This window comes from Leptonychotes weddellii, chromosome 2 (genome assembly GCF_054177405.1).
Source record: "Leptonychotes weddellii isolate Sample4059 chromosome 2, ASM5417740v2, whole genome shotgun sequence".
NCBI classification, from domain to species: Eukaryota; Metazoa; Chordata; class Mammalia; order Carnivora; family Phocidae; genus Leptonychotes; species Leptonychotes weddellii.
In genome coordinates this window covers 61,554,446-61,573,795 of record NC_138370.1, presented here as the reverse complement: position 1 = coordinate 61,573,795, position 19,350 = coordinate 61,554,446, and the positions used below count along the sequence as shown (strand labels likewise).

General features: G+C 34.9%; 1 protein-coding gene across 2 annotated transcripts in view; it reads left to right on the top strand.

Annotated features, from left to right (window-relative positions):
- The first annotated feature begins 644 nt into the window (after positions 1-644).
- The window catches only part of RBM46 (RNA binding motif protein 46), a 36,688-nt gene continuing 17,982 nt past the window's right edge, over positions 645-19,350 (top strand). For both annotated transcript variants that reach the window (XM_006727267.2, XM_031026196.2), the window contains exons 1-3: positions 645-1,575; positions 4,891-5,358; positions 6,088-6,870. In XM_006727267.2, the coding sequence (XP_006727330.1) occupies positions 1,425-1,575; positions 4,891-5,358; positions 6,088-6,870 (1,402 nt within the window). In that variant the 5' untranslated portion in view covers positions 645-1,424. The remainder of the gene's footprint in view (positions 1,576-4,890; positions 5,359-6,087; positions 6,871-19,350) is intronic.

Below are 19,350 nucleotides of genomic sequence, written 5' to 3'. Positions count from 1 at the left end.
AGAGGGAGTGGCAGGCAGAGGGAGAAGCAGGCTCCCTGCTGAGCAAGGAGTCTGATGCAGGACTCCATCCCAGGACCCTGGGATCATGACCTAAGCTGAAGGCAGAAGCTTAACCGACTGAGCCACCCAGGCGTCCCGGATTTTAATTTTTTTTAAAAAATTTTATTTATTTGACAGAGAGAGAGCAAAAGCAGGGAGAGCAGCAGGCAGAGGGAGAGGGAGACCCAGAGCAGGGAGCCCAATGCGGGGCTCGATCACAGGACCCTGGGATCATGACCTGAGCTGAAGGCAGATGCTTAACCAACTGAGCCACCCAGGCACTGCTGTGGATTTTAATTTTTGTATTTGTTCATGATAGCACCAAATGAGAGAAAAATAAAATTAAGAAACAGAATAAATCACAGTATTAATCTTTAGGATCAATGCGATTTTTCTGACAACCTAAGGATTTGGTAATTAAGTTCATTTAAAAAAATTAAAAACACATTTTTATATACAGTGGTCAACACAGATCTCAGGTTCTCCCTAGCTCCTGCTTACCCATTAATGTAATTTTCTTTCTTTTTTTTTTTTTTTTTTAAAGATTTATTTATTTGAGTGAGAGAGCATGGGCAGGAGGGGCAGAGGGAGAGGGAGAGAGAACCTCAAGCTGACTTTGCGCTGAGTATGGAGCCAGGCACGGGGCTCAATATCACAACCCTGAGATCACCACTGGGGCTCAAACTAAGAGTCAGATGCTTCACTGTGCCACCGATGAGCCCCTGATGTAATTTTCTTAAGCTGCTGCTAGTTGGAAATCACAGTAGTTCCTGTTTCTGCTCAGAGGAAGTGGTTTTGATCCCTACTTTCTCTAGTAGCTTCTTCTGGGAGCAGGGGCTGGTTTGAAGTTCTGTTTACTTACTCCAAGCATCTGTTCAATTTCTGATAACTGGTGGAGCTCTTAATGATTGCTGGCAACATGAGCCATATTGGCATTAGGCTACATTTATCTGAAAAGTGTAAGGCATAGTAAAATCCAGTTGGCCTATATGATAAAAATAATTTAAACCTTGTGCTCTGTAGATCAGCAGTGATCATATAATCGTTGATGGCAGTATCTTTGTTACTTCTGCTTTTTTCTTCGCTAACTCCTTTTCACTTATTTGTGTTTTATATTTTTTTTTGTTTTTCTTTTCTCTTTTTAAATTTTGCCTCCCTTTCTTGTAGCTAAGGCTTTCTAAAGGTACTACTTAATTGATCAGTGACATTAAATGAAGTTCCCAGCATCCATTGTGGAGCAGAACTTTGTGGGCAGGACCACAGTGGTCACCAAATGTAGCAGCCACAACTGTTTTTGGTTTCTTGAAACGCAAAGAAATCCTTCATAGATCTCAGGTGCTTCATGTCATAAACACTTTTTGAATTTTGTTTCAGGAACTGCAACCATGAATGAAGAAAACATAGATGGAACAAATGGATGCAGTAAAGTCAGAACTGGTACTCAGAATGAAGCAGCATTACTTGCTTTGATGGAAAAGACTGGTTACAACATGGTTCAAGAAAATGGGCAAAGGAAATTTGGTGGTCCTCCTCCAGGTATGGATTTATGTTAAAAAATACTGACTCTTTAATGTACATTATGTATATATATCCACAAATACCCCACACAATAGTTCTTTCCTTATAACTGCTTTAAGACCTTAGCAATCGTTTTTAGTGTTGTGAGGGAGAAGAGATAGATTATATGTGTTATGCATGTTTGACCCTTACATTTTTTTCAACTCTGCTCTTTGTTTAAGAAATAGTAAGGAAGTTTTTTTTTTTTTTTTTCAATTTTTTATTAAATTCTAGTTAGTTAACATAGTGTAATGTTGGTTTCAGGAGTAGAATTTAGTGATTCATCACTTACATATAATATCCAGTGCTCAGCGCAACAAGTGCCCTCCCTAATAACTATCACCTCTTTAAACCCCCCTGTCCCCCGGCCTACCTCTCTTCCAGCAACCCTCAGTTTATTCTCTATAGTTAATAGTCTCTTATGGTTTGCTTCCCTCTCTTTTTTTTTCCCCCTTCCCTATGTTCATCTGTTTTGTTTCTTAAATTCCACATATGAATGAAATCATATGGTATTTGTCTTTTTCTGACTGACTTATTTCACTTAGCATAGTACATTCTAGCTCCATCCATGTTGTGGCAAATGGCAAGATTTCATTCTTTTTGATGGCTGAGTAATATTCCATGTATATGTATACCACCACATCTTCTTTATCCATTCATCAGTTGACAGACATTTGGGCTCATTCCATAATTCGGCTATCATTGATAATGCTGCTGTAAATATTGGGGTGATGTGCCCCTTCAAATCAGTATTTTTGTATCCTTTGGGTAAATAACCTAGTAGGGCAATTGCTGGGTCATATGGTAGTCCTATTTTTAATTTTTTGAGAAACTTCCTGTTTTCCAGAATGGCTGCACAAGTTTGCATTACCACCAACAGTGTAAGAGGGTTCCCCTTTCTTGGCATCCTTGCCAACATTTGTTCTTTTTTGTGTTGTTAATTTCAGCCATTCTGACAGGTGTGAAGTGGTATCTCATTGTAGTTTTGATTTGTATTTTCCTGTTGATTAGTGATATTGAGCATCTTTTCATGTCTGTTGGCCATATGGATGTCTTCTTTGGAAAAATGTCTATTCATGTCTTCTGCCCATTTCTTGACTGGATTATTTGTTTTTTGGGGGGTGTTGAGTTTGATAAGTTCTTTATAGATTTTGGATACTAACCCTTTATCAGATATGTCATTTAAATATCTTTTCCCATTCTGTAGGCTGACTTTTAGTTTTGTTGATTGTTTCCTTCACTGTGCAGAAGCTTTTTATCTTGATGAAATCTCAATAGTTCATTTTTGCTTTTGTTTTCTTTGCCTCTGGAGATGTGTCTAGTAAGAAGTTGCTACAGCTGGGATACTTGAGTGGCTCAGTTGGTTAGGCATCTGACTCTTGATTTCAGCTCAGGTCACGATCAGGGTCATGAGATCGAGCCCCACATTGGGCTCCGTACTCAATGGGGAGTCTGCTTTAGATTGTCCCTCTCCCTTTGCCCCTCCCCCTGCTTATGCTTGCATGTGCGCTCTCTCTCTCTCCAAATAAATAAATAAAAATATTAAAAAAAAAAAGTTGCTATGGCTGAGGTCAAAGAGGTTGCTGCCATGTTCACTTCTAGGATTTTGGTGTTTTCCTTTCTCACACTTAGGTCTTTCATGCATTTTGAATTTATTTTTGTGTGTGGTAAAAGAAAGGGATCCAGTTTCATTCTTCTGAATGTTGTTGTCCAGTTTTCCCAACACCATTTGCTGAAGAGACTGTCTTTTTTTCCATTGGATATTCTTTCCTGCTTTGTCAAAGATTAGTTGACCATATAGTTGTGGGTCCATTTCTGGGTTTTCTGTTCTGTTCCATTGATCTATGTGTTTATTTTTGTGCCAGTACCATACTGTCTTGATGATTATAGCTTTGTAATATAGCTCCAAGTCCAGAATTGTGATGCCTTCAGCTTTTTCTTTTTCAAGATTGCTTTGGCTATTTGGGGTCTTTTGTGGTTGGTTCCATACAAATTTTAGGATTGTTTATTCTAGCTCTGTGAAAAATGCTGGTGGATGGAATGCCTTAATGGTTCAGTTGGTTAAGTGTCTGCCTTTGGCTCAGGACGTGATCCCAGAGTCCCAGGATGAAACTCCATGTTGGGCTCCCTGCTCAGTGGGGAGTCTGCTTCTCCCTCTGACCCTCCCCCATCTCGTGCTCTCTCTCTCTCAAATAAATAAAATCTTTTAAAAAAAGAAAAATGCTGGTGGTATTTTGATAGGGATTACGTTAAATGTGTAGCTTGCTTCAGGTAGTATAGACATTTTAACATTATTTGTTCTAACAATCCATGAGCATGGAATGTTTTTCCATTTCTTTGTGTCCTCTTCATTTTCTTCCATGAGCATTCTATAGTTTTCAGAGTATAGATCTTTTACCTCTTTGGTTAGGTTTATTCCTAGGTATCCTATGGTTTTTGGTGCAGTTGTAAATGGGATAAATTCCTTGATTTCTTTTTCTGCTTCTTTATTATCAGTGTATAGAAATGCAACAGATTTCTGTACATTGATTTTATATCTTGCGACTTGGCTGAATTTGTGTATTAGTTCTAGCAACTTTTGTTGGAGTCTTTCAGGTTTTCTAGTTGGGTTTATAAAGAAGTCAGGATTGGGTCACTGGGGAAAAGAGTACTTTAGCTATTAAAGGGGAGGTTGTTTTGGGGAGGATTTTGAAAGCAGTGAGTAGAGAGGAGTGGTGTTTATACTAGAGGCAAACCAGATGGAAACCGCTATATAAATATGATGTCCTGCCTTTCTACTAGTAGCCGGTGTAATTGATTTGCTCAGAACCCTCCAATTAACTTTCTACTAGACGTAAAATAAAATCTTGACCTCTGGCCACAGGGATGGCAACACTGACCACCACTTCAATTATGCCTCAGGTATGCGTTAGCCGTACAGGTCTGCGCGCTGTATGTTGTCCTAACGTATAAAACACTTGCTCTTTCTTAATGATATATTGTGAAGGTTTATTCCCTCATTTTTCTTTCAGGTCTCCGCTTCAACCTCATATGCTCAGAGAAGGTTTACCTGACTACCAAAAATACCAACTCTTCTGTGGCTTTTTATTCATAGCATTTTACCAATCATTGTCTCTTTTCTCTATTGAATATAAGCCTTATGAGGGAAGGGTTTTCTGTTTTGTTCACTGCTGTATCGTCAACATCTAGAATAGTGCACAGCACATAGAAGGCACAGTAAATTTGTGGAATGAATGAGTCATTGAATAGTGCATATAAATATCTTACTAGAATTTGTTTATTTTTGTCTTTCAGGTTGGGAAGGTCCACCTCCACCTAGAGGCTGTGAAGTTTTTGTAGGAAAAATACCTCGTGATATGTATGAAGATGAGTTAGTTCCTGTATTTGAAAGAGCTGGAAAGATATATGAATTTCGACTTATGATGGAATTTAGTGGTGAAAATCGAGGGTATGCTTTTGTGATGTACACTACAAAAGAAGAGGCCCAATTAGCCATCAGAATTCTTAATAATTATGAGATTCGACCAGGGAAGTTTATTGGTGTGTGTGTAAGCTTGGATAATTGCAGATTATTTATTGGAGCTATTCCTAAGGAAAAGAAGAAAGAAGAAATTTTGGATGAAATGAAGAAAGTTACGGAAGGAGTTGTAGATGTCATTGTTTATCCAAGTGCAACTGATAAGACCAAAAATCGTGGTTTTGCATTTGTTGAATATGAATCTCACAGAGCTGCTGCTATGGCTAGGAGAAAACTAATCCCAGGTAAACTTGTCCTTCTAAAGTTTATTTTTTCATATTAACCTTATTGTAAATATGGAAAAATGACAGCACCTCATAGATCAATATTTTGAAAATATATAATGCCCTTAAAGAGGTATAGAGATTTTTTGACTAAGGAAGTAAAATAAAGGGTTCTAAAAAGACAAGAAGTTGTTCCTATAAAATGAGTCATTATCTGTAATAATATACTAATTTACTGAATATATATGCTTTTATTGTGGTGTTGTTGTTTGATAAAAATCCAAAGGACAGTACCTGATTCTTTTGATAAAGGCCTTTTTTTTTTTTTTTTTAAGCTCTAACCCATTTCAGAGAGAGAGAGACAGCATGAACAGGGGGTGAGGGAAGGAGAGGGGCAGAGGGAGAAGGAGAAGCAGGCTCCCCACCGATGCAGGGCTCCATCCCAAGACCCTGAGAACATGACCTGAGCCGAAGGCAGATGCTTAACTGACTGAGCCACCCAGGCATCCTGATAAAAGTCTATTTTTGAAATGTATTTGTTCTGTTGATTCTTGAAATGAATTCCACTGTAAGTTCTGGCTGGGTTTGCCTTAGTAAAAACTTTCATGGAAGTTTTCATGTGAAAAACTAGTGTTTAACCAAATACACTGATAGGTATTTGAGTTCTTGCTTCTTTGGAGAAAGTTTTACTTAATAGTTTTTGACTTTTAATTGTTTTAATTGTCTTCAGGTTAATTTATTTTTTTACAGGTACATTCCAACTATGGGGCCATACCATTCAGGTAGATTGGGCTGACCCGGAGAAAGAGGTTGATGAGGAAACCATGCAGAGAGTTAAAGTTCTCTATGTAAGAAATTTAATGATCTCAACTACCGAGGAAACTATTAAAGCAGAATTCAACAAATTCAAACCTGGTGCAGTTGAACGAGTAAAGAAACTTAGAGATTATGCTTTTGTTCACTTCTTCAACCGAGAAGATGCAGTGGCTGCTATGTCTGTTATGAATGGAAAATGCATTGATGGAGCAAGTATTGAGGTAACACTGGCAAAACCAGTAAATAAAGAAAACACTTGGAGACAGCATCTTAATGGTCAGATTAGCCCTAATTCTGAAAACCTGATTGTGTTTGCTAACAAGGAAGAGAGCCACCCAAAAACTCTAGGCAAACCGCCAACTCTTCCAGCTCGTCTCAATGGTCAGCATAGCCCAAGCCCCCCCGAAATTGAAAGATGCACTTACCCATTTTTTCCTGGAACAAAGCTTACTCCAATTAGTATGTATTCTTTAAAATCCAATCATTTCAATTCTGCAGTAATGCATTTGGATTATTACTGCAACAAAAATAATTGGGCACCACCAGAATATTATTTATATTCAACAACAAGTCAAGATGGGAAAGTACTCTTGGTATATAAAATTGTTATTCCTGCTATTGCAAATGGATCCCAGAGTTACTTTATGCCAGACAAGCTCTGTACTACGTTAGAAGATGCAAAGGAACTGGCAGCCCAGTTTACATTACTTCATTTGGGTAAGTTTAAAAATACTTTAAATAATTATTGTAGAATATGAAACTAGGAAATCCAGTTATTATAAATTACTTTGAATTCGTGGTATTTAGCATAAATGTTACCTCAATTTTGTGAATTCATGGTAAATTTTGTTGAGACTTTTCTCTCGTATTATCTTCCTATATTTAGCTTTTTAAACATTACTTAGGGGAAAATTTGTTTTTTTTTTTTTTAAAGATTTTATTCATTTATTTGACAGAGAGAGATACAGCGAGAGAGGGAACACAAGCAGGGGGAGTGGGAGAGGGAGAAGCAGGCTCCCCGCAGAGCAGGGAGCCTGATGCGAGACTCGATCCCAGGACCCTGGGATCATGACCCAAGCCGAAGGCAGTCGCTTAACCGACTGAGCCACCCAGGCGCCCGGAAAATTTGGTTTTGATTTACTCTTACAGAGTACATGATCTTATTTCATTAATTTATTGTTTTTGTAATGACTAATCCTCATTTAATAATTTCTATGTAAGTTATAGGATGTTACTTAAACCAATTTGTAAGAGTGTCCCTGCATCTTTGGTGAAGTCTACACAGTAATCATTTTGGGGGACAGCGGTAGGGAGTTGGTAAAATCAGAGGTATTTCAGATGGGTTATGTGTAGACATAGCCTTATGCTCACCAATCTGGAAATTTGTCATTATTACTCATAAAAGACAAAAAGCATCACTAAGAGATGTTTATGACCATTCTCTTCTTTAATTTCATGCTTTTAAAAAAGTAAGTTTCTCTAATGCCTTTGAGGGATAGTTAAAAAGGCTTTGGTAACAAAAGAGTTTGCATTGTGAAGGAAGAGATGCAATATCACTCTCATATTTCTTTTGTTTTTTATTATGTTAGCCTCCCCCCACCACCACTTTTCTGTTTTTTAACGCAGCTATAAATAGCAGTTGGTGATTATTTTGTGCCCCAAATGATAGTTATTAGAAGAATAGTGGTTTCTTGAAAAAAACAATAAAAAGGAAGAGTCCCCAAGAAGGATTATAATTGTTTCTTAATTATAATTGTCAAACTCTTAGCTTAACATTGATGATTTGTTATATGGTTGCAGAACCATACTACTGAAGCTTATGTCTATTTAAAATTGATACTCTCAAATTTGTTAAAAAGAAGGCAGTCTAAAAGGAAAACCATTGTCAAGGGGAGAGGGAATTTTATACATTGTATAGATAGATGTATTTTATACAGTGCTTATCCATCATAACCACTCCCACAGTATGCATATTTTTAGGAGATTCTGATCATTAGAATTTTAGGCCTGAAGGTAGGGTTTCTTTCAAAAAAACTTTTCAGTAGTATCTTCAATTATTAGTTGGAAACGTTTGGGAATTTTACAGTCATTGAAATTAATAAATTCTTAAGTATGATTTTCATTAATGCACAAAATAGAGGCCTTCCATTTTTTTCTTTAAATAAAGACAATTAAGTTAAAGAAAAATTATAATAACAGCAAATAATTCAAATTAGGGCTCTTAGAAGAAATGGATCAAATTATTTTTTTGGAGTGGAATACAGGTAATTAGCTGCTGAGCAAGATTTTCTCAAGATACTTGTATCTGATCTAACATAGTAATGCTGAAACATATTTCTATCTCTACTCAGTTTCCTTACAAATTTAACTTGGCTTAAATTTCCAAGATTCTTAAAATATAGTCTTAGTTTATGTCAGATTTTCTATTTAGACATGATATGCCCATCTGGTTATCCCATAAAGAAGATCAGATGTTATATGGAACCAGAGGTTTTTCATCAGCTTTTAATTCCATTATTAAGATGGTTTTTACTTGAGTCCTAGGACCATAGTTAATTTGTATTGACCTTATAGTTCCCAAAGAGAACCCCTGTTCAGGTATAGTATTCCCAACTTATTTAGGGATGAAATTAGCTTCAATAAATGAAATACTTAGAGGGCACAGTTTGCTTTAGTCATCTATTTCAGATTTTATCAACCTTATATAAAAAGCTCCTTATAATAAAACAATGGACAATTTGTGTTTCATATATTTTCTCAGTTTCTAATTAGCATCAGAGAGAATACCTAAGATCCAAATATAAGCCAAAAATTTTAATTAAACACTAGGGCTTGGATGCACTACACGAGGCTTGAGGCCTTGTCTACAGGAAGTAACATAAAAATCCTTACTGCAGTTGACTAGAAATGTGAGTGAAGGTTGAGTAGAGGCAGCTGAGGAGAAGGAGGGATAGATTTTAAGGAAGTAGAAGAATCAGAAATCAGGGGTCTAGAAATCTTTGATCAGAAAACAAATGCCTGACCTTTGGAGGTTATTAAAGTAGGGCAGGAACTATAGATAGCCAGGAGGTTACATGTTGCTATATGGGAGATTAAGGTATATATAGATTGAATATTGTTGTGGCAGTATTCTGGTTTGCTTTTTACTTCTGTTAATATTGGAGTCTCTGGGCTTTAAAGAGTTGATGCCTTTTTAGGTGCAGATCTAAAGGTTGCAAGGTTTTATTCGTTGGTTTAAGGGTTGAGATCAGTTGGTGGTAGTGGTGTATTCTTAGTGGTGTGTTCTTCTTATCCTGCTAAATATTTACATGTTGCAAGCATTGGATTTTTCTGAGATCTTGAGAGGTTGTTATTGGTTCCTGGAGTCTCTCAAATAGAGTTCATTAAATATTAAATCATCTTTTGTCTCTGTTTTCTAAAGATTTGAATGTACCTCTGTAGATAGTGAATTTAACTATGGTTTTAAGATGTTTTCTTTGGGTGTAGTAATTTTTTTCTTTTTTAAGTTTGTTTTGATACTCTTCTGTTAACCCTTTCAGTTTGATGCTATTTTGAGCATTATTATCCAGTCTTACCTTGATGATCTTTGACTATTACATGTAATATAGTCATTTACCTTTTTATTTCAGAGTCCTTTAAGAATGTACTTTTAATATCCACGTTGTTTTGGTGTTACCATGCCCCTTTTTTGAGTTTGTAAAATAAAAGAGAAAAAGTTAGACTTCAGTTAAAGGATTATCATTGGTGTTATGAGGAAAATAGTTTTCTTATAAAGGGATTATAATAGGTACCTAAACGAGTACTAGAGATCAGTGAGTTTACTTCTAGTGACCATTTAATGCTCTTAGCAGAACCCCAAAAGTTCTTGGTAGGTAGTACTTTAAAATCAATTTTTAAAAAATTTGGGTTTTTTGGTCCTATTTAAAGTGAACTCTGTTTTAAGCAAAATATCCCTAATAGAAGAAGCTAAAAGCTGGGATTAATGCCAAAATTGAACCCTCTTTTTTTTTTTTTTTAACTTCAAAGTTGGAGACTGTCTTCATCTTCATAATGTCTGAGAATGATCTCCCTAACCTCACTGGAAACTGATCACCCAACCAACGGGATAAGAAATGTCACCTGTTTATATTTAGGCACCTATAATATGTGGGATACATAGTGGGCTTAATACGTAGAATACATACTTGTGGGCTAAGAGATAGATAGGTTCTATGCTAAGTAGTTGATGTATGGAGATATCGTGGGTAATTCAGTATCATATCTCTTTAAGTATTTTCTGTTTCATAATTTTGTATTTGTTTAATAATGGATCAGACTATCAGTGTGAATAATCTTGCTTTTCCTAAAATTTGCCTCTGTTTTGAGTATGGGCCTTCCAATTTTGCCACTGCTTTCCCCTGGAGAATTCTTCACCACGTAGGAGTGGGATAAGCAAAATCAAGGAGATAAAGGGAGGTCCTGGAGAATTACAGTTTTGAAGAAAGAAAGTCCTGGAGAATACTTACTGGAAGGAGGGAGGTAGCCTCAAGTGTGTATTGACAGTTCACCTTGTTATATAATTTATTAGTAACTAATTGAAGGCAGGCATTTCTCTTCTTACTTCTGTGTTTGTGTAATACTGACACAAGTGGCAGTTTGTTACTTGTATGAACCACACAAAGCTTTCCAACAGGAGTAAAGAACCTCTGTCACAGACCAGCTTGTGCCATTGATTTAATTTCATCTGACTTGTATACTATTGTTTTGGCTATGATTGATGAAGTTTGTTAAAGAACAAATTTTCTTGAATGCCTCTCATGTGCTGAGTATATTTTTGTAGCCTTCAGGGGTTAAATATAAATGAAACTTTGTTTTTGGTCTTAAGGAGTCATCATCTATTGAAGAAGGCAGAGACAAACTCTGCAGAAGTTTTGAGGGTACAAAGAAAGGGCACACCTCCCACCTGATTTGAGTTGTAAATCTTGAGGAGAGTTTATGGGCAGAGGGGCACAATATGAGCAAATACCTGCTAGAAAAATAGCATGTTGGGGGGTTAATGGCAAACAGTTGTGTATAGTGTTTGCTTTGGTGATTTCAGTTGGATTTTAAGGATTAGAAATTGAAAAGATGTGGACATTAGTTAATTGAAATTTCATCAGTTTTGCTTTTTAAAACTTTGCAAGTTTTTTTAGTACAACTGTGTTGGCTTTAGTTGCTTTTCTTCTGAGCAAGTGATTTTTTCTGGATGAATCCATCCTAACTTGTGTGGACTATTTTATGTGTCATCTTTCTACTATCTCTTGTACTTGAAAAGTATTCATTTTGTGGCTGACTTGCATATTGCTTCTCATATTTGACTTTGTAATGACATACTCATTAGAATTTTTAATATTTTCTGGTCATAGAGTGGTAAAATATTTAGATATATATTCTAAGCATGATAGCCATTATCTTTGCTATCCCTTTAATATCATTAAAATTAGGTTTTGATTTTTGCTACCACTTGTAATTTGGTTGAAAGTTATAAAATAGAAGACACAATAGGATGAAAGTAAAACTTCTGAGAAGTTTTAATCTGAAAAATAATTGGTGCTTTTTTTTCTTACGAGCTATCATTATTTCCAGATTGATGGGCAGAAATGCAAAAATAAAATTTTGATTTAAAAAATTTGCTAACAAATTGCTTTGAAGCAGAGAAACTTTTTTTTTTTAATTTAGGAAATAATTTTGGGAGACAAGCTAAATATATATAATGGTTGTATCATAATGAAATTTATTATAAATAATTAAAAGAAAAATAATGCTTTTAGAAAGTTATTTTTTCCAGTTTTAATTACAGACCTAACTTCGATGATACTATTTCAAATTGATGTTTTAAAGAAAAATAATTTGCTGAATTTGCTTTAAAATTCGCCTAGTTAAATAAGAAGTAGGAATAGCATCAACATGTGTACATTAATTTGTTTTCATATGACCAAATAATGAAATGAAAATTCCATTAACTCAACTATGTGTCTTTGACCCTCCAGAGGGCCCAGTGCTAATGAAAATGTATTTTTGTTCCTCTTGAAACATACTATTTTTTCCTGCAATATCATCATCTGGTATTACTCATAATTCTTATTAATACTTTTGTATTAATGAACCATAATTATCATGGAGTTAGAATGTGAGAGAAGCAGCTGATTAACAGAGTATTGAGTGAAAATATAAGGACCTGTAGCCTCAACCACCAACAAACCGTGACCTTGGATGGCAAATGAATCATTCACTCTTTGTGCACCTCCATGCCTTCACCTCTAAAATATCAGGGTTTTTACTTGGTGAGCTTTAAGGATTCCTCTATCCCCCCAACTTATGGTTTTGTTTAAAATACAGTAAAAAATCTTATGTAGGACCAGAAATAATATTTGAATTTCTTATATATACCAAAACATATATTTGAATTCAAATAGTTTAAAACCAAGAGCTGCTTTTGTAAGAATTAATTATCAGTTTAATATCCCTTTCTTTATATAATTGAAAGCTTTTATCTGTCTACTTCACGGCAGAGCAGTTGGTAAAAAAAAGGAGAGTCACCTATTTTATTTGCATGAAGACAAGTAATTGCTTTTTGGTTATTTCCTTCCCTGAATTTTTTCAGTTAAATATAATCAAAACTAAGATTTTATAAAACAGCTTAACTACTTAAAAGTTTGGAAATTTGTTTTCTTTTATAACAGAGAATCTAGGAAAATAATGATATGTATTAAAACATATCATGTGACCAGTATTTATTCCATAGTTATGTTATTAACTGGCTAATGTGATCTGTGATTTCATTTGCTTTATATATTTAATCATGTTTGATCCTTTTTTCTTTTGTATCTTTGGTTAATACATTCCTAAAATACTTGTTCTAATACACATTTTAACAGTAGCTACTGCTTTATTTTTAAATTTAATATCTGATCTTGTCATTTAATATTTAAAAAATAATGGTTTGTAAATTTTCCCCTCTTGTATCAAATGCCACAATAAATTTTGCATGTATACTCCATTCTTGGATGTCAGCAGCAGTTTATAATTTTGCCACATCATGTCTTCTAAATATATTTTTTTAGTGTGGCTTTGAAAGGAATTTCAATGTTATATTGATATTTCTCTCCTTTATGGCTTATTTTTTTGGGAGGGGTGGTTAGAATTAGCAAAATCTGTGTGAAAAGCTGCATTAGTCTTCTGCCTGTCATGCCCCTATTTCTGTTTCCTATTTAAAATTTAGTAGACAATAATTACTTATGCTATAGCAATATAATTTAGTGAGTGGACTAGTGAATGGAGACAAAAGGTTTTGGAAAGATGGTTTTACTGTGATGATTTTATTCAAGTAATTATCTGTGCTTTTAACTACTTTAAAATTATTCAGTGTCAGTTGCTTCCAGGCCATTTGGATAGATTACATATAGTATCTACTTTTATTAGTTAATTTCAGATATATCATCTGTAGAGCAATTTCCTCTGTTCTAGAGTAATACATCCTCTATGTAAGACATGGTAGTGTACTACCTCCAAGAATGGTGCTCTTACTTACGGGGATTCAAAACAAAAGAAAACAAGATAAAAAACTTTAGTCCCCCCATCTAATTAGAAGTTTTAAATCACCAGAATATTAATAAGTACTCTGATTTCCTTGCTCCCTAAATTTGTAGTATTTGCCTAAAGATATGCTAGTTACATGTGAGCCATTATTATCTCATAGTAAGTGACATTTGAACTATAAAAATAACCTGTATGTAGGTTTTTATATATATAATATAGTTCAAATTTTAAGAAAGTGATTTGTTTATATACCTTCCTGCATTGTTTTGATTCGGTAAATATCATCTATACCACACTGATAATGAATTCTACTATAATTGTATCTATAACTTTAGGTTAAAAAGTAAGTAGGAATGCAATCATTAGAAAACAGTCTGTTGTGGGGCACCTGAGTGGCTCAGTTGGTTAAGCGACTGCCTTCAGCTCGGGTCATGATCCTGGAGTCCCTGGATCGAGTCCCGCATCGGGCTCCCTGCTCGGCAGGGAGTCTGCTTCTCCCTCTGACCCTCCTCCCTCTCATGCTCTCTGTCTCAAATAAATAAATAAAATCTTTAAAAAAAAAAAAAAAAAAAAAAAAAAAGAAAACAGTCTGTTGTATTGCCTGATAATTTGGTGAGTGTACTCTGAAATGTCTCTTTTGTTTTGTGTTTAAACAGCAGAGCTTGATTTTTATATGCAGATTAACTCAAGGGATTTGCATTTGAATAAACTTGAATAAATAAAAAAAGTGTAAACTAGGATGTACAACTCCAGCTTCCTTATACAGTAGATATCTATGTTGACTGTCACTTTTTCTCTTGCACATTTTGATTTTCTTTCATTATGTTTCCTAGAAAGGATATTACTAGAAATACTTTACTTTTTTAACTTTTTTTTTGTAATCCAGTTTTTTTTTTTAAGATTTTAGTTATTTATTTGACAGAGGGAGACACAGCATGAGAGGGAACACAAGCAGGGGGAGTGGGAGAGGGAAAAGCAGGCTCCCCGCTGAGCCAGGAGCCCAATGTGCAGCTCCATTGCAAGACCCTGGGATCATGACCTGAGCCAGGGGCAGATGCTTAATGACTGAGCCACCCAGGCACCCTTGTAATCCTGTTTTGTATGTAGATTTTTGTAAGACTGCAGTGCAAGCCCATTAACTTAGTATTTTTTTTTTGTTACCTTTGTTTTCATAATACTTTTTTCAGTCACTGGCTAGGTTATGGGATAAACAAATCAGTTTGCAGCTTTTGTGCCATATATGTGTATGGCTTTTTTTTTTTTTTTCTTCCACTGCTGTGTTAATTTTTGGTTCAAGAATGACCAAATCAGTAGTTACGAATTTATGAAAATTACAGATTATTTTGGGCACAGAATTTATAAGACTCCAAGTGAGCCATTATGAATCTTTGGAAAAAAAGGTTTAAAGTTATATTCTGCACTAACTAAAGTTAATAATTTTTACCAAAATTAAAAAACTAATTCAAGCAGGGACATGTTTATTAATTTAAATGATTCTTACCTGTGTGTATTATGTCTCCATGTTTCCTTGAGCTCTCACAAATCAAGTTTCCTTGAGTGATTAAGAATCCCTTAGGGATTCCTTGGTATGAAACTTAGCTTTATCAAGTACAGAAATAGTGATGGTACTAGAGCATTGGAAAGCTTATTCCTTTTCTCTTAAGAACTAGAGGGAAAAAGGAGATACTAAGCAAAAATAGGATTACTTGCCCCATGAAAGCACTCTCCTAGCTTCTGAGGGGGATTTACAAATATGAAATAGTCATAATTGTTTTTCCTTTTTCATTTCTTAAATTTTTATCCTATGATTTACTTAGTAGTAGACAAGATATTTTAGCTTCTTGTATTGCAGTGCAGCTAGGATATCTGTGCTTTTTCTGTTCTTTTTGCAATCATCTACTTTTATTTATGTACCAGTGTTTTTTAAAAAACTTCACTTCTGTTGGCTTTTAAAAATCTTTGTATTTTATTTTTACTTATTTATTTATTTGTATTTATTGTAGTTCATGTGCAAACAAGAAGGAGTTGCTACATTAGTGAACATGACTTGGGGAGGGAGATGGACAAGCTTTTTCATCAGTTCTCTAAGGCTTCAGAAAGTAGGTTGGTGATGTCAGGCACTCTTTCATTTGAATTGGTAACTAAGGGCATGATTCCATTGCCTTAAGATTTTAAATGAATTTTCAGGTAATTTTTATTTTCATTTCCTTCAATGACAAGAAAAATTTCATTTTCGTTTCTATGACAAAAATTCTATAGTCAACTCCCAAATATTTATGTTTAGATATGAGGTATGAATAAACCAAAACTTAATAATCCAAGTATAATTGGCTTATTTATTTAATTATATTTATTTATCCCAGGATGCTGTTTACATGTATGGTTCATCAATTCAGGGACTTTACATACATTCTAAAGCCCTGTTATAAAACCCAACTTAGGAAAAGTTGGAAACTTCTCCTCAGCTCAGTTTCCTGTTGGGGAGGATGGCATTTTCTCATGCTGGTGGAGTGCACAGACTTAAGTAGAATATTCATCGTCCCTCTGTCTTACCTCTTTTTTTTTTGCTGGTAATGGACAGGTTATTCACTTTAATCCTTACTTCATTTTATGAAAGATGTGAAGTGGATTATTAAAAATGTATAAAATACGAAAGGATTCAAATTTTAAAGATTTATTTATTTATTTTGGAGAGAGAGCACACACGAGCTAGGGAGGGGCAGAGTTGGAGAAGAGAGAATCTCAAGCAGACTCCCCGGTGAGCAGGGAGCCTGATTTGGGGCTTGATCCCATGACCCTGAGATCCTGAGATCCTGAGATCTTGAGATCCTGACCTGAGCCGAGTCAGATGCTAAACCGACTGAGCCATCCAGAACACCCCAAGATTCAAATTTTAAATTGAAAGAATTGAAGCAATGGGAAATTATGAGTAGGAAAATAAAGCCAAGCAAAACTAAACAATTTATTGTTTAGGGGTATATGAATATGTGGCAAAACCATAGAGAAAAGCAAGGGAATGATTAACACTTAAAAATTAGGATCATAATGGGCGCCTGGGTGGCTCAGTTGGTTAAGCTACTGCCTTTGGCTCAGGTCGTGATCCTGGAGTCCCGGGATCGAGTCCCACATCGGGCTCCCTGCTCAGCAGGGGGTCTGCTTCTCCCTCTGCCCTCTTCCCTCTCGTGCTCTGTGTCTCTCATTCTCTCTCTCAAATAAATAAATAAAATCTTTAAAAAAAAAATTAGGATCATGATTACTTTAAGGGTTAGAAGGAGAAATTGGAAAGGATGCAAGAGAGACTTCCAAGTTATTGATAATTTTCTGTTTCTAAGCCTGGGGGGTGAGTACATATTTTTATTTTGTAAATAATGTAACTGTACATTTATATTTTATATATTTTTCACTTTGTATAACATACTTTTACAATTAAGTAAATAAGCTGGCAAAAAATGAAAGCCAACCAGCCAAGAGTTAAGAACTTGAATTATTTTATCAAAATTAGAGTGAGTTGTACTCTAGAGATTCTCAAATTCATATAATTAAGAGTAATATAGGAAAGTTGTGTTGTTTCCAGACCAAATATTTTTATCCTGCTCAGACTCTATGTGAAATGTTTTGTTTTCTTTTGGGCACTAGGGTTTGTTTAATTCTTGACAACTAGGGAGGACTTGGAAACTCTAATGCGAAGTAGGACAGTGAACAACTGAAGAATTTGGGGCTTTTTAGTCCATAAATACTAATATTTACAGGGGAAATATGATTGCTGCCTTCAAGTGTTTGAAGAGCTGGCACATAGGGAAAAGACTTTAATATGAAGTCCAGGGGTTAGAATTAGGTCTAATAGAGGAAAATTTCAGGGGGGGGACATATTATGATTTAATACAACCCAGAACCATGTAAGTGTTTAAGGTACTAAAAGCTCTGTTGCACTCAGTTAAAAAAGAAAAAAAAAAAATAACCTTTGTTTTAAATCTGTTTATACTGTTAAAGAAATGTATGGGGAAAGGAAAGACTATTTCCTTTATTTACTATACTATTATAACTCCGAATTATCTTCCATAACATCACTTAGAGTAGATTAGCCTTGCAGTTTTGAAGCCCTCTGAAAAATGTGCTTTTCGAAACTTTAACATAAGAAAGTTTGGTTTTGGCATTTTTATTCTCATATGAATAACCCTTTTGTTTATTATTCACTCCTTTAGGCTTTCTGTTCTCCTTTTTGGTTTATTAACTGGCAGCTGATTGATTGTTAATCCTTGTTAATATGTGTGTTCATTCAATAAATACTTACTGAACACTGTACTTTGTCTATAAAGTCCTGAGGATCTCTAGTGAATCAGATTCAGTTGCTGCCTTCATAGGGTTTACCTTCTATGAGGAAGATACTCAGTTACAGTTCTGATAAACACTCTGAAGAGGTACAGGGTGTCTGAGAATATGTAACTGGATGACCTGACCTAATCTGAGATGAGAGGGTCAGGGTGAGGAAATAGTACATTACATTTAGAAAGAATTTCAGCAAAATGAAATTCAGTACTTTAAATTTAGTATAGCATATAGACTTCCTAGACTAAAAGGGCATGGCATTTAGAGCCAGATTTCCTGAGTTCATATCCCAGCTTCATTACTTATTTGGAAAAGTTATTTTAACCTCTTTGTTCTTTAGTTTCCTCATCTGTAAAATGGGAATGTTAACAGTATTTATCTCGTAGGGTAATGGTATATATTAAATGAGTTAAAATGTTAAAAGGCCCACAATAGTGCCTTTTGTATATAAAAATGTGCCATATAAGTACTGAAAAATAACATTTACTCAGAAAACAAATCTAAGAAAACAGTTTCTAATCATTTATAATAATGAATATTATTAGTAATAATAATAGTTAAGATTCTTTGAACACTTATATAGGTACTATGCTAAATGCCTTTATATAATACATTATTCTGACACTTCCTTGAGGTAAATATTACTTTAATGTCTACACGTTTTTTTGGTAACAAATGAAGAAACTGAGCCTTTAGGAAATTAAATAGTTTGTCCAGGATCCCCCAGTTAGCTAAGAGGCCGTATGCTCTTAGCTGCTGGTCTTTGTAATATCACGCGATTCAAGTGAAAAACTGACCTGAGTCTAATGTTAAACATTTGATAACAAACTGTGAACTTGTAGGATATTATTGGCCAGTTATTCTTCTAAAAATTAAAATAGAAGGAGATGGGTCTTTGTTCCATGCTTTACATCCTTTTCAGAGACAGTTTATCTTTACCAGTCCTACAAGCCCATATATCAGACCACTTCAGTGTAGTGTGGACCTAGGACATCTGTCTCAAACCTAAATGAATCATTCTAAATTACAGAGATCTTGTGAACATATTTTGTTTACAAGGTAACTTTGGGATTTTTAAGTTTAGGATGAACACTGACAACCAGTAGCATGTGTGTCAAGGGGGCAGATGATGTTTTAACCTCTGTCAGATGCTAGACAGAATTTCAAATAGGCAGAGTTTGTTTATATCTATTTCATGGTCTCTTGTTTGGTACTCTCATTTGCTCTCTGATTATACTCAAAACATCTCAAACACATAATTCAACCATATAAATTTTCACTCCAGTTGTATCTATGTTTTTTCATTGTTATTTC